Consider the following 13752-nt stretch of genomic DNA (forward strand, 5'->3'; position numbering starts at 1 on the left):
TAAAGCTCAAAAACCACTGACTTCAAAATGCTCTCCATGACTGGGACACTCTCAGTGCTCTGATCCATGCCTTTCCCACTGCTGGTGAGAGCTAGATTCAGTTCCCAAGGCCTTTAAACCCACACTGATGAGGATGGGGTTATATACAGGGAATATCCAGCCTCCAAAGCACTTTTAAGTGCCTCCATCCCATGTCCTGCCTTACAACTACAAGGTAGGACTCCCTCTGCTTCCTTCTTGACTTAAATGCTTCCCTTTTCCACATGTGTAGACCCCTGGAGAAGGTTGTGCCCACTGTAAAAACAGAACCTTATTAACATGGAATGGCAGCTTCTGAAGACAACCTCCAGCACCTCCAGTGGGTAATACTTTGTTTTTAGGAACGACAGCACCGTAAGACCTCAGCAAGCTGCAGTGCTATCATCGGGGTTATTGTTATTTGAAGGGCTCAGGTGAAGTTCAGAAGTTTGAGGGCCCTCCACTGAAAGCAGGTGTCCTCTGGCACACTGAGGAGACTAAAGGAAGGAAAGCTACAGCCTCTCTGCTTTTTGTTCTGATGAACAATTGCTTGGCCAAGGCCCGGCGGTTCAGACACATCAAGGTGACAAGCCCAAGACTGGAGGGCGAGAGGGAGGGGAGACCATATGGCCTGACAGGCTGTGACTGTGCAGCACATGGGACACTGAGCAGGGCTGTCACAGACAATAATCTGCCCCCACAGCACGAACCACAACCTGCATGATCACACCTGATGGCAGCAGGAAAGTCTCCCACCCTGAGCCCTAACTGGCTCTTCCCTGTGAAGAGCCCAGGGAACAACTTGACCCCACAAGGAAAAGGAATAGGAGCATCTCCCAGTTCATACTTACTATTATAAGCAATATAAAATATATAAAATTGTAAAAAGAATGTGCATCCATCACGTAATACATGATGTCAACCCATCCTTCCAGGGTTATAACCTACAGGAAGAGAGAGAAAGAAAACTGTAAGAACAAAAGTCAACCAAAAGGTTATTAGATGTCAATCTTCTGATGGTTCCTGGTACTCATCACTCCACAGCACCTCTTGGGATCCATCCAGACCTGCTGCACTTCTGTTCCCAGTTGGCTTAGGAGAGCAGCAAAGTGTGACCAAAGGACTGGCCTGAGGTTTCTACAGGAATCTGGCACAATGAAATGGTGAAACATTCAAATAAACCACCTGAAACTCTGGTTTTGAGGCAGCATCAAGAAATTCCAAGGAGGGATTCTAATCAAAAAAGCCTCTGTGTGCAGAGATCTGCAGTTTTACCTTTGGCTCCTGGTTTTGTGATGTTACCCATAAAATTCCCAGTTTTTGAGTCAATTTTGTTTCTTCAAAACCAATTTCTTTGTGATTCCTACTGGCTCAGGATTACAACTGCATCACCAATATCATAGTGGGAAAGCATCTGAATGGAAGAGAGTTACTTTAATTAAATATAGGATTGATTTAATACTCGTTTTCTCAGTCTTCCTTTCACTAAAAAAAGAAGCTGAGGATTTAATTAACACCACACAGGCTGTGTGCAGAGCAAAGTGAGTTCTACCACGTAATTTACAGTTCTTATTTAGATAAAACACACCAAACTTCTGGTGCAATCTTGCTGCTAATCCTGGAGCTGGAATTCCAGCACCGTTTCCATCAGAATCAAAGCTCCTGCCTGAACTGACTCACGGCGACTCGTCACACCAACGTGAGCCTTGGTGGCCTTGGCAAAACCCAGAACTGCTCCTGCCTCCAATTCCAGAGGTATCATCCCTGATTTAAACCGTGTTTGCAGCGAAGGAACTTGCTGTGGGAAGAAAAGGCTCAAAACCTCATCAGTGCAGAGGGCTTTCTGTGGGAAAAGCTGATCCATAAAGCACTTGCTGTCGAGGCAGAGAATAAAACCATGGCCTTGGCCCACCAGGGTAAAGCCCTTTCAGGGGAGTCAGACACAAATCCTTCAACTCTTTTCTCCTGGTTTTTTCAGTCAAGGAACTGAAAGGAACTTAGACATGGATGTTCAGGACGTGAGCACATGTCCAAGGGGAGAGCTTTGCTGTGCCCACAACCATCAGCACTCCCAGTTTCCCTGAGGCTGTTGGGGCTCGTTGCATCCACTCAGGGGTGCTGGCAGGGAAATCCCACCTATCTGTGATTCCTCACCCTAAAGTCACAGTGCTGATGTTTCACCAGCCTGTTTTCAAACCCACTTGCCATGCTGGGGCTTGTGTAACCTCACCCCCTCCCCGGGCACTCGAGTGAGAGGGCAGCAGGAACAGCTCCAGCTAAAACCAACCAACAGGATCTGCCAAGGAGCAGGGAAAAATTCTCTCTGCAGCTGCTTTACTCTGTCAGTGCTGCTGAAGACTCAGAGCAATCAGGTCTGCTGACACACTAGCTGCTTTACACAAACATCTCCCACAGCTCCTGTTCCTCCTTATATCCATTAGATATTCCTTCATATCCCACCCTCGCTGCTGGTTAGTGATGGTCAGCAATGGGACAACAATGCTTTGCTTCATAGAATAATAAAACCATGGAATTGGATTGGAAGGGACCTTAAAGCCCATCCAGTCCCACCCCCTGCTACAGGCAGGGACACCTCCCACTAGCCCAGGTTGCTCCAAGCCCTGTCCAACCTGGCCTTGGACACTTCCAGGGATGGGGCAGCCACAGCTTCTCTGGGCAGCCTGTGCCAGTGTTTCACCACCCTCTGAGTAAAGAATTTCTTCCCAACATCTAATCTAACCCTACCCTAATCTAACCCTGCCCTTTGGCAGTTTAAAACCACTGCCCCTTGTCCTGTCCCGACCTGCCCAGAAGTGGCAGGCGTTTAACAAACCCAAAAGAATCCTTTTAGTCAACATGAACCCCAGAGATCAACCTGTGGCAGATGGTTTCCAGCAGAAAAGACATTTTTTTGTGTGGATTCCAGTGCTGTTATTCCCGTGGAGCCTGGGAAGGGGTTAAGCTGCCTGGGTTTAACAATCAGGGCAGCAATCGGGGTGTTCAGCAGCGTGGAACAGACAAGCAATCAAAGCCCAGCTGCCCCTTCCTGCCTTTCCCTGAACACGAGTGAAACATTTATAGAGAGCAAAGTTCTTCCTGGGTACGTCCCTCACCTGTGTGGGCTGTGCTCTGCAGCTGATCCTCTCACAGCCAGTGCAGGTTCACAGGGAAAACACAGGGATCAAGTCGGGAGGTGACATAAGGCTAAACCAAATCACTGCCAATTACCCAAGAAATTGTTTCCTTTGTGCTCTGCAAGTTCCCTCCCTTCCTTCCCTCCTGTTTGGAGGCACAGCTGGCACAGCAGGTGCTCCATCCATTTACACTTAGGGATGACAAATGAGCCCAGAGACCCCAAATATATCAGCTACACCTCTCCACTGAATTTGCATTTGGCTGGCAACCCTCAGATCTAACATATTAGAATGATTAAACACAGAGCCCTCCGTACAAAAGGAGTTTCCCCGAGGGCTGCTCTTGGGCTTCTGCAGGTGCTGCCACCTCCCCACCTGGGAAACAGCTGCTGAGACAACACTGAGGGCCAACCAACATTTATAGAGATATTTTTCTTGCATGCTAGACAGCACTTTGAACAAGAATCAATCAACACGCCAGGTTTCTCCTCCGGAGGGCTCAGAACGCTCATCCTGCTCTGCGAATATTTAAGACGTAATTAGGACTTGCATTATTTACTACTCACTTGTAAAGCAAGGGGATACAGGAGGCATAAACAGACCTCTGGGCTTTTGTTCTCCTGTTTGACATCTCTGGGGGTTCATTCTGGGCCTCACCATCCAGTATAAATGCAGCAGTACCGAGGGGAAGGATCCCGGAGCTGCCGGGATTAGGGAGTAGCAGCAGTCCTGGAGGAGAGAGGGATCACAGACATCCGCCTGCTTTTTCTAATCAGGGAGCTCTGGAGAAATGCAGGACAACACACAGGCACAGCCACCTGTCTGGTCTGGAACAGGGTCTGGGATTTTTCCAGCCTGATTCTTGCTTTGCTGGGGCTTCTTCCTTGCTGCCCTTTCAAGTGCTCCAAACAACTTCACGGGGACGTTTTCACTGCACATCCCCAGCAAGGTCTGGTGTAAATGGGAACCAGACCACCTGAACCTGCCAACAGCTGGTTTATACACCACAAACTGAACTCTCCCAACTATTTTTGGAACTCAGACAAAAGCATCTGCACAAGGTTCACTGCTGCACCGCACGCTTTGATCCCACACACTTAATTCTCAAACCAGATGAACTTGTGGATGCCCCATCCCTGGAAGTGTTCAAGGCCAGGCTGGATAGGGCTTGGAGCAACCTGGGATAGTGAAGGAGTCCCTGCCATGGCAGGGGGTAGAACTGGGTGTTCCTTAAGTCCCTTCCAACCCAAACCATTCTGGGATTCCACGAAGTCAGAGGGAAATCCAGCAGCTCTCACCACTCTCCCAAGAACATGGGTATATTTTTCCAGCCTGCCTTGCTTTGCCTGCTGTTCCTCCCTTGGGGCACCCTGACTGCAATCTCACCTATTTCACTAAGCAGAAATGACTTCCTCCTCTCTTCACTTTCCAGTTTGATTAATCCACTTGACTGCACCTCCAGCATTTGGCCTTCCAAGCCCTTTGGAGATGTCTTCCAAAGACCTGGAGCACCTTTCTTGTGCCTTCCAATCTCAGCAATCCATTCCCGGTAATTAAATTCTGTTCAAGCCGTGGTTGTTCACAGAGAGTCACATTAAACAGCATCTCCAAATGTACCAGTTCAAAGCCTCCAATAAATGCAACACACAATTATTTATCCACGGAGATAAGATGGCAAGAACACGTTTCCTAATTCAGCTCTGATGAAAAAGATGTGCAAGGTACGTGGCACCAATATTGGCAGCTGCAGGGAAATGGCTGAAAGATTCAATTAAGATGATTGGCACAGTTGTGCTGGAGGGGGCTGCAGGCTCTGATTGTGCTGCAGACCCAGTGGGAGAGGAGATCACAGGACATGCTGAGCTGGAAGGGACCCACAGGGATCATCCAGTCCAACCCTCAGCCCTGCACAGAACCATCCCCAGGAGTCACACCCTGTGCCTGAGGGGGATCATCCAAACACTTCTTGAGCCCTGGCAGCCTTGGGGCTGTGCCCAATGCCCTGGGGAGCCTGGTCAGTGCCCAACCACCCTCTGGGGGGAGAACCTTTTGCTGAGATCCAACCTGACCCTGCCCTGACACAACTCCAGCCATTCCCTGGCTGCTGTCCCTGGTCCCCCCAGAGCAGAGCTCAGTCCCCGCTCCTCCTCTTCCCCTGCCCAGGCAGTTGTAACTGCAGTGAGGTCTCCCCTCAGTCTCCTCTTCTCCAGCTGAACACACCAAGTGCCCTCAGTGTCCTCACACGGCTTCAAATCCAGGCCCTTCCCCATCCTCGTGTCCCTCCTTTGGACACTCTCTAATGGCTTCAGATCTTCCTTATATATATCCCAAAAGTGCAGATGTCCCCTCAGCCTGGGGAAAGGATTTTTGCCTTCAGTGGCCTGGGCTGGGCAGAGCACAGAGCTGTTCTCCAACTCACTGGAGGCCCCATATGATGCTCAGGCTGATTCTCCTTCCCTGCTTGTTCAGTTCTTCACCTCTCACACACCGTGGGCAGGGATGGGATAAATCATTTCTCTCCCATTAACACCCATGAGGGCAACTACTAAAGCCCCCAGTCTTATGTCTGATCCTCTCTCCTATCACTGCAAGAATTTAATAAAAACCTCACCCAGGTGAACATAAAGACAATTTTAACTTCATCGATCTCTGGCTTGGACACCAGTCAGGCACTCCCTGATCACCCCACTAACATGAACAGGATGAGAGTGGACAATCAGATTTATTTTTAAGTCTTCTGTGATTCTGACCCTCCTGCTTTGCTCATGCCACAACAATTTCATCAGTTGTAATAAAGATGCTCGTCTGATTTACAGCAGCGTAACTGGGGACAGAATCAGGTCTTCTAGTCGAGCTAATCAGAGTCAATCTGAACCTCCACAGTGAAAATCACAAGGGAGATGGAGATTAAAGATGCTGGCAATTAACTCAGACCTCCTCATTGCTCCCAGGGAGACAGCAGGTTTACATTGTTTTTTCTGGGGTTACTTCACAGAACAATTTCTTTTATTATGTCAAGAAGTTTTCATCATAAAAATCCTTGTCTTTGAGCTCTGCCAAAATTTTTGCAAGTTCTTGGCTATAGCCGATTCAAGAGCAGGTTATTTTTTGCTTTACTGTCATTTAAAAAAAGAAAAAAAAAAAAGAAAAAAAGAACCATCCAGGGGGAAAAAACCCACCCGAACTCCAACCCGAACTGCTTCAATGAGCCAAGTCAAACACTGAATTACTGAGGATTAGAAGGCACTAATGGCTGGTGCCAGAGGGGCTGCTGCAGCTCGGAATTAACCTCGAGGTGCCACTAATCAATGGAGGAAAGTTCAGAAAGCGACTGTGAGAAGTGGAGCTGAGCAGGTGAGAACTGGAGGCAGAGAACACGAAGCCCCGGAGCTTCCTCAGGGCAACATTTCACTCCCATAATTACTTCAACCAACTTCATTTGTAGCGACAGCCTCCCCTAAGCCTGGGACCAAAAGCAGCATCTCAGCCTTTACTGAGAGCCCCATAAAGCCCAGCTCTGGCCAGCAGAAATTCCTCCTGACCCCAGAATTTCAGGTGCTCCCGGTGTCTGGCTGAGGCAGGAGGTGATCCAGAAACACAGAGAGACCCAAGTGTTTCCAAGCCATTTCAAGTCTTCACCTTGACTGACAGCTATAATTTGTGCTCAGCCACTTTTTGCTTCGGCCTAAATTGAGTCCTTTGGGGAAAGATGGGCATTATCTGCATCAAAACCAATCACCCTGAACCCAACAGCAACCCTGGGTTCTGCTGTGGTCGTTTGGGTTTATTTACTCTTTACCTTGTCCCTCCCCTGGCCCTGCTGCAGGGCCTTTTCAGATGTTATTTTTATAAACTTTATCGAGACAAGATCCAATGCTATAAATTGTGAGAGCTATTAATTACTATGATGGTCTCAGTAAGTTTTATAAGGCCTTTAGTATCCATTTCTGAAAGGCTCTTTATCTCTGGGTTCTGCCCTCTCGGGCACATTGATTTGGCTCCCAAGCACTGCCCAGTGAATAACAAGAGTATTCCACAGGCAGAGTGCTTGGCAGATCATCAATTCACTATTTTTGAAGTCAACCTCACAATTTTAATTATTTCCTCATGAAACATCTTGTTAAGTAACCTCAGTGGTCAGAACAACAGGTTTTATTACACTGAGTAATGTCCTCTGAACAGATGCTTTTCCTTTCACTTCGAGGGCTTGCTCACTGTAGCCATTTCTCTATAAACTGAGAGTCTTGCAAAGCATGAATCTGCTCTAAAAAGTAGCTCTCAAGACAGAAAAAAAAGGAAACTGGGCATCTTTGCATGTCTTGGACTTCTGACCTCTCAAATTTGTTCCCCATAAATGCAATCCCTGGTCAGCGCTACCAGTTCTCAGTGGATCTTGAAAAGCAAAGTGTACAATAAAGTGTGTAATAAAGTGAGATGTTGGTGGTGGTGGCCCAAAACCACAAGAAAGTGTAGCTGTGGGCTTAAAACCAGCAAACATCCAGGTTTCGCTACAAAATGAAGGTGAGTTGTTGCTGTTTCACACTAAATAATGCAAGATCCTCATCTGGCAGCAAAATCCTCCCAATTTCAGACAACTGATTTCAGACAACTGCTGCTTCTGACAAATCCCACCTCAGTCCATATTCATGAGGTTTGATTTACTGGCATAATTAGCCTCCGTCTCCACTGTTTGTGTAAAGTATCTTTTGCACAGGGAACGTATTTAACTGTTTAGCTTCAGCAATGACGAGTCCATTGTGGGAGAGAGCCTCATAAATCAGAGCTTTAGAGCAGAGCAAAGCTGAAAGATGAGAGTTTGCAACGAGGTCAAGGGCACTAAAGCCAAACTGAGATCCTTGCTTATAGATGAGTGTATCTCACAACTTGTTTAAATTATATATTAGAGATTATTAGGCAAAGGGTGCACAGAGGGAGCCCCCTGTGCAGAACTATGACACCAAACACATTTCAGGTATCCAAATGTCTGAGCTTTACTCATTCACACTAATCAGAGTGTGTGGGAGTGTATCTTGTTCTCCTGGATGGATCCAAGAGCTCACACTCTGGGACATGAGGGTGAAGGAGCTGAACCTTTGGCTCAGCACACGAGTCTCTCCCAAACTCACAGAACAAGGTTCAGCAGCAGCAGCTGATCATGGAGCAGGTTTGGGGCAATCAAACCAAATCAAGATTTCCCTGTAAGAACTACAGACCTCTAGAACATCCTGAGTTGGAAGGGACCCACAGGGATCATCCAGTCCAACCCTCAGCCCTGCACAGAACCATCCCCAAGAGTCACCCCCTGTGCCCCAGAGGATCATCCAAACCCTCCTGGAGCTCTGGCAGCCTTGGGGCTGTGCCCACTGCCCTGGGGAGCCTGGTCAGTGCCCAACCAGCCTCTGGGGGAAGAACCTTTTGCTGAGATCCAACCTGACCCTGCCCTGACACAGCTCCAGCCATTCCCTGGGGTCAGTTGTTGATGTACTTCAGGACCAGCAGCTTTCTCATCACCTCACTGGACTCCAGTTTAGGTCATGGCTTGCTGAAGACACCCCTCTTCCTACTCTAAACACAAGAATCCACCAGAGAGGCAGGGTGAAACTCTTCCAAAACTAGAGGCTGCAGAAGGTTTTCTGGGTCCCTCCAACACCCCCAGGTTAGTGCACCACACCAAGGATCAAGGTGGCCTCTCTAACTTGTGCTATTCGGGACAATTCCTTCTAACCTTCAAAATGAAGGAGATTTTCCAAAAGCAACTAATCCTCTTGGAAGCACACTCGGAGATGCTTTAAAAGGGCTGGATATTTTTAGATTGGTTGTTCAGCATGAAAGCTCTTCAAGTGAAGAAAGTGATGTTTATTTGGCTGACCAAATTAAAAAAAAAAAAGGCAACACCAACAAAACTCGAACCCCACGATTTAGAGGGAAATATTTTCAGTGATCTAAACCAGATTCAAGTTGAGTGACAAAGCATCATCCTGAAGCAGTGGAAATGAAAAGCTTCGAACTATTTTCTTGCCAAATCCAGCACAGATAAGCATTGGTGACACATATCTCTGATTTAAAGAACGAACCATTCGACAAAAAAAGTCCTTTTGGCCAAAAAACTATGTACTCAATGAGCACTGAAAACATGGGCACACACTGTGACAGCTCCTTCTAAAAACAGGGCTAAAAAATACACTGCACACACAAACACAACTGCAGTTGGAAACCTCAGACCCTTTTCCTTCTGCTCCAGTGTCTTTTGGCTCTTCCTCAAAATTTTTAAAGACTACTGGAAGTGGGAGAACAGAGGTTGCAGCAGACAGGCAAGCAAGAGCATTTCTAGGATCCTTGGACAATTGGGGAAACACTTCCTGAGCTGGAATTTTGTAAAGAGCTTGGCTGAGGTGTCCTGAGGTCCCAGCAATGGAGACACAGGACCCCAAAAAGGTCCTCTTTAATATCTGAGTGACAGCCCAGCCAGGAGAAAGTAGACTAAGTAGGACCCCAGAGGAATAGGATAAGGGGGGATGGCTTCAAACTGACAGAGAAGCTGTGGCTGCCCCATCCCTGGAAGTGTCCCAGGTCAGGTTGGACGGGGCTTGGAGCAACCTGGGCTAGTGGAAGGTGTCCCTGCCCATGGCAGGGGGTGGCACTGGATGGGCTTTAAAGGTCCCTTCCAACCCAAACCATCTGTGATTCTAAGAATGCCCCTGCCAATCCTGTCCTGTCAGTAGGTCTCAGATTGGAGGTTTGTGCTTCCCATCTCCTCAGACAAGATCCTTTCTTGGCTGAGTGACAGCACAGACAAGGAGGGACCCCGAGCTCATTCCTGTGTTTGGTCACAGCAGAAGTGCATTGAAGAACACACAATTTTTACTTTCACTCAAACAGAAGATATCCTTGCCATTAGAGTGTTAGCTGAAAGATTTCCAGGTGATAAAGGAACCCTCAGGGAAGGATTTCAGTCATGAGCAGCAGCCGACACAACGTGAAGTGGGCAATGGCTGTGGAACAGATCAGGGCACCACACAACAGTGAAAGGAGACAAATGAGCCTTTGTCTTTCCAAAGCTGAGATCTCCCCCAAGCTCTGTACCTGCTCAGCTGGCCCAGCTGCTTGGGGTGCAGAGTCAGCATCATGGAGACAAAACGAGCTCCTCGTCAGCACAGAACACCAGGTCAGGATGAACAAATCCTTGATTGGACTGAGACAGCTTCCACAAGCTCCCAGGGGCTTTTCTGACAGGTAGGAGCACGGAAGAGGTACCTTCCCATGCAGACAAGAGGGCTCTTTGTGCAGCACATGCTGTCACTGCCAGCTGTCACACCTGCTCTGCCACCGCCTCCAGAGGGACGTGTCCACCGGAGGACAAATGAAGGAGGAATTGGGTGGAAGCAATTCCCTACTTTCCCACCCCAAACGTGTTCTCTCTCCTGAGCTGGTCACCCCCACCTTTGTGGATGTGACACCTTCATAGCTTTGGTGAGCCCAGGTGCCAGGAGAAGTTCTCCACCCGAGAACACCCTGAGCTCTTGCAGCAGCCGATGGTTTCTTTCATGCCGCTCTTTTCCGGACAACTTTCCTTGGAAGGCGATCCAGCTTTTCCTTCCTTGGGCATTCGCGTCATGCCGTGTGCCTGCTGGGCTGTCTCCAGCTCTCCTGAACACAACCAGGGTTTGTCTTCTCCCTGACAGCAGGATGGGGGCTGCTCACTGCAGGAGTGTCCTCCGAGAATGCCCTCGCCGGGGCCGGAGCTGTGTTCCTTGGATGACTTGATTAACTCATTCACTGGGATGTCTTCCTAAGCAAAACCTCGGAGAGGCAACATGTGCTCAGAGCAACAGGAGCTCAAATCTGAGAGCTGCTCCCAGGGACTCATTCCAAGAGGGTCCTTCATTAACGAAGCCCTTTAAAATTGCAATTGCTTCCCAAATACGCGTGAGGAAGACGCCACAGGAAAGGTCACTCAGCAGCACCAGCCGAGTCCCAGCCCTTCTGAATTGCCAGACTAATCTCTCTTGTGTTGGATGGACATTTCCTGAATCACACAGACACTTCCTGAAATGTCCATGTAATGTTTTCTGACACATTTGCTCTCAAGGCTCAGTCCTACCAACCACATCCAGAGGAACAGCGTGTTCCCTTCATCTCCTCTTGGTTCTGCCTTGCTGATGGTTATTGTTCCTCCAACTAGTTTTGCCAAAAGCATCGTAAAGTGCTCGTACAGGTCCTGCTTTCCTACAAATCATACACAGAATCATCCAAGCGATGGTTCTGTGGTTTTCAAAGCAGCCGAAATCATCTCCTCTTCCCAAACTCGGCCACCCAAAACCCAGGCCAATATTTCTGCATTCAGGCCTGGCCACCCCGAGCCTGCTGGTGGAAGGTGGCAGGGCTTTGGTGGCTCCATTGAGAGTGTCAGTAATTCCAATTAAATTGGACTTTGGTTAGGTGGGTAATTCATCATCCAGAGCGTGACAACAGTACCTGTAATTACTGCTCATATTGCTGTGGCTGAAATTCATGTGCAATAAAGGGATCTTAATATCATGCCAAACCTCACAGTTAATTTAGGTTCCATCTCCTTTCATTTATTCTGTAATAAGCTAATTAGTTCACATAATTTGCCATCGAACGTGCCTTCGTAACAAATATATACACGAATTAGCTTATTACACAACAAATGAGGGGAACCAAGACATGAATCATTTGCAGGATTACATAAGGAATTATTGTCCTTCCCAACACCCAGACGTGCAGCCATTGCCTTTATTACTTTTAGATGTTTTGATTTGCACCGGGTTGTTCTCCTGTCTGGTGCCTCTGGCTTACTCTTCTACTTGGAAGGTCAACAGCTCATTTCACTGTTCGGTGTGTCCTGCTGCCACCTGCAAGTTCAGGATCACCTCCACGGAGGGAAATGTCTTTCAGCTTGGCTGCTGGAATCTCAGTCCTGGCAGCTGAGTGAGCCTGTCCCTCCTGCTACCTTGGAGCACCACTTGCAAGCATGTTTTGGAGCAGAGACTTGCAGATTTCCCTGGCAAAAACCTGCTTTTGGTTTGGTTTGTTTGTGGTCTGAACAACATCAACCTGTGCCCTTGGAGACTCCTGGGCATGATCTGCAGCCACTGTGCTTGGAATCTTCCAGCTCTTAAACCACACTAGATCTTAGAATCACAGAATTAAAGCTCATCTTGTTCCACCCCCTGCCATGGGCAGGGACACCTTGCACTATCCCAGGTTGCTCCAATCCCTGTCCAACCTGGCCTGGGACACTTCCAGGGATGGGGCAGCCACAGCTTCTCTAGGCAACCTGTGCCAGGGCCTCCCCACCCTCACAGAGGGGAATTCCTTCCCAATATCCCATCTAACCCTGCCCTCTGGCAGCGTGAAGCCATTCCCCCTTGCCCTGTCACTCCAAGCCCTTGGAAATAGTCTCTCTCCATCTTTCCTGTAGCTCCTTCAGCCACTGTAAGGCCACAGTCAGGTCACCCCAAAGCCACCACTTTTCCAGGCTGAACAAACCAACCAGATTTCCACCTCATTTGGGACAAATCCCAAAGGATGCTCCAACCAGCTGTGTCCTCAGCTTGCCACGATGCCCACTGGAGGTTTGCCAGACCTCAAGGTTCACACTCCACACTATAACTCCTGCGAAGCACCACAGATTCATTATCCTGCAGAATAATGGATCAGGACAGTTGGGCCTGTCTCATCCAAGTGCTTTCTGTCAGTAATTCCACACCAATTCACAGGGAAGCTCCTGAGCCACTAAACCCATCAGTTGTACTTTCTGCACTACTTACTTTGAGGCCTCATCTAACTGCTGACCTGGTGCTCCCCAGCTTCAACTATTAAATGTAATGAGAGCACAGCTCAATAGCTTTATTTGTTAAATGTTCTCTGCTCACAGCAATTGTTTTGATTTAGCATCTCACCTCCTGCAGTCATGATTTACTCTTTCCACACCCCAGTTAAGCAAGCACCTTGCTCCCAGCAGCTGCCTTTTTACCTGGAGTTATAATGTTTCCAGCTTCTAAAAATGAGCCCTCCGTTCTAAAAGGAATAAAGACATAACAAGAATTTTAGGCTGGAAATCCTCTCCAGCATTTGGATGGCCTAAGAAGCTTAAACCCAATCATAAACCTCTTGGCAGCTGCCAAAATGATCTATGGATACAATATCCAACCTTGCCAGACACTCTGCTCTGCCCAAAGGAATCAGCTGAAACCTCTCCTGGGGCTGGTTTGTTCTTCCCGGAGTTAAAGCTGCACATTTTCAGGCCGAGGAAACAAAATCCCAAGGTGAAAGGAAAACCTGCAGCCTGCAAAAAAAGCTCTGGAGGTCAAAAGGAAGCTCCTGGTCATCCTCAGTGCCCTGGTACAATCCGTTGTCCTCTGCCCTCTCCCTGCAAGAACATTGGTGCCCGTGGTGGGAGTCAGACAGGACCTCCTGGGCACATCCATCAGCTCTGCCAAAGAACTGGAGGAAAAGCAGAATTCCAGAGCAGCCAAAGTCTCACCTACTTTGATCTTCCTCTTTCCTTTATCCAACACTCATCACCAGTCAGCAGCTCCTCTCTTGACACACCAATTCCAGGAAAGAATCAAAG

General features: G+C 48.2%; 1 protein-coding gene across 1 annotated transcript in view; it reads right to left on the reverse strand.

Annotated features, from left to right (window-relative positions):
- The window catches only part of CACNA1H (calcium voltage-gated channel subunit alpha1 H), a 133308-nt gene that overhangs the window by 82064 nt on the left and 37492 nt on the right, over window positions 1-13752 (reverse strand). Inside the window, exon 7 of the mRNA XM_027656503.1 lies at window positions 870-962. Coding sequence (XP_027512304.1) covers window positions 870-962 — 93 coding nt within the window. The remainder of the gene's footprint in view (window positions 1-869; window positions 963-13752) is intronic.

Source organism: Corapipo altera, unplaced genomic scaffold, assembly GCF_003945725.1.
Source record: "Corapipo altera isolate COAL_440 unplaced genomic scaffold, ASM394572v1 104, whole genome shotgun sequence".
NCBI classification, from domain to species: domain Eukaryota; kingdom Metazoa; phylum Chordata; class Aves; order Passeriformes; family Pipridae; genus Corapipo; species Corapipo altera.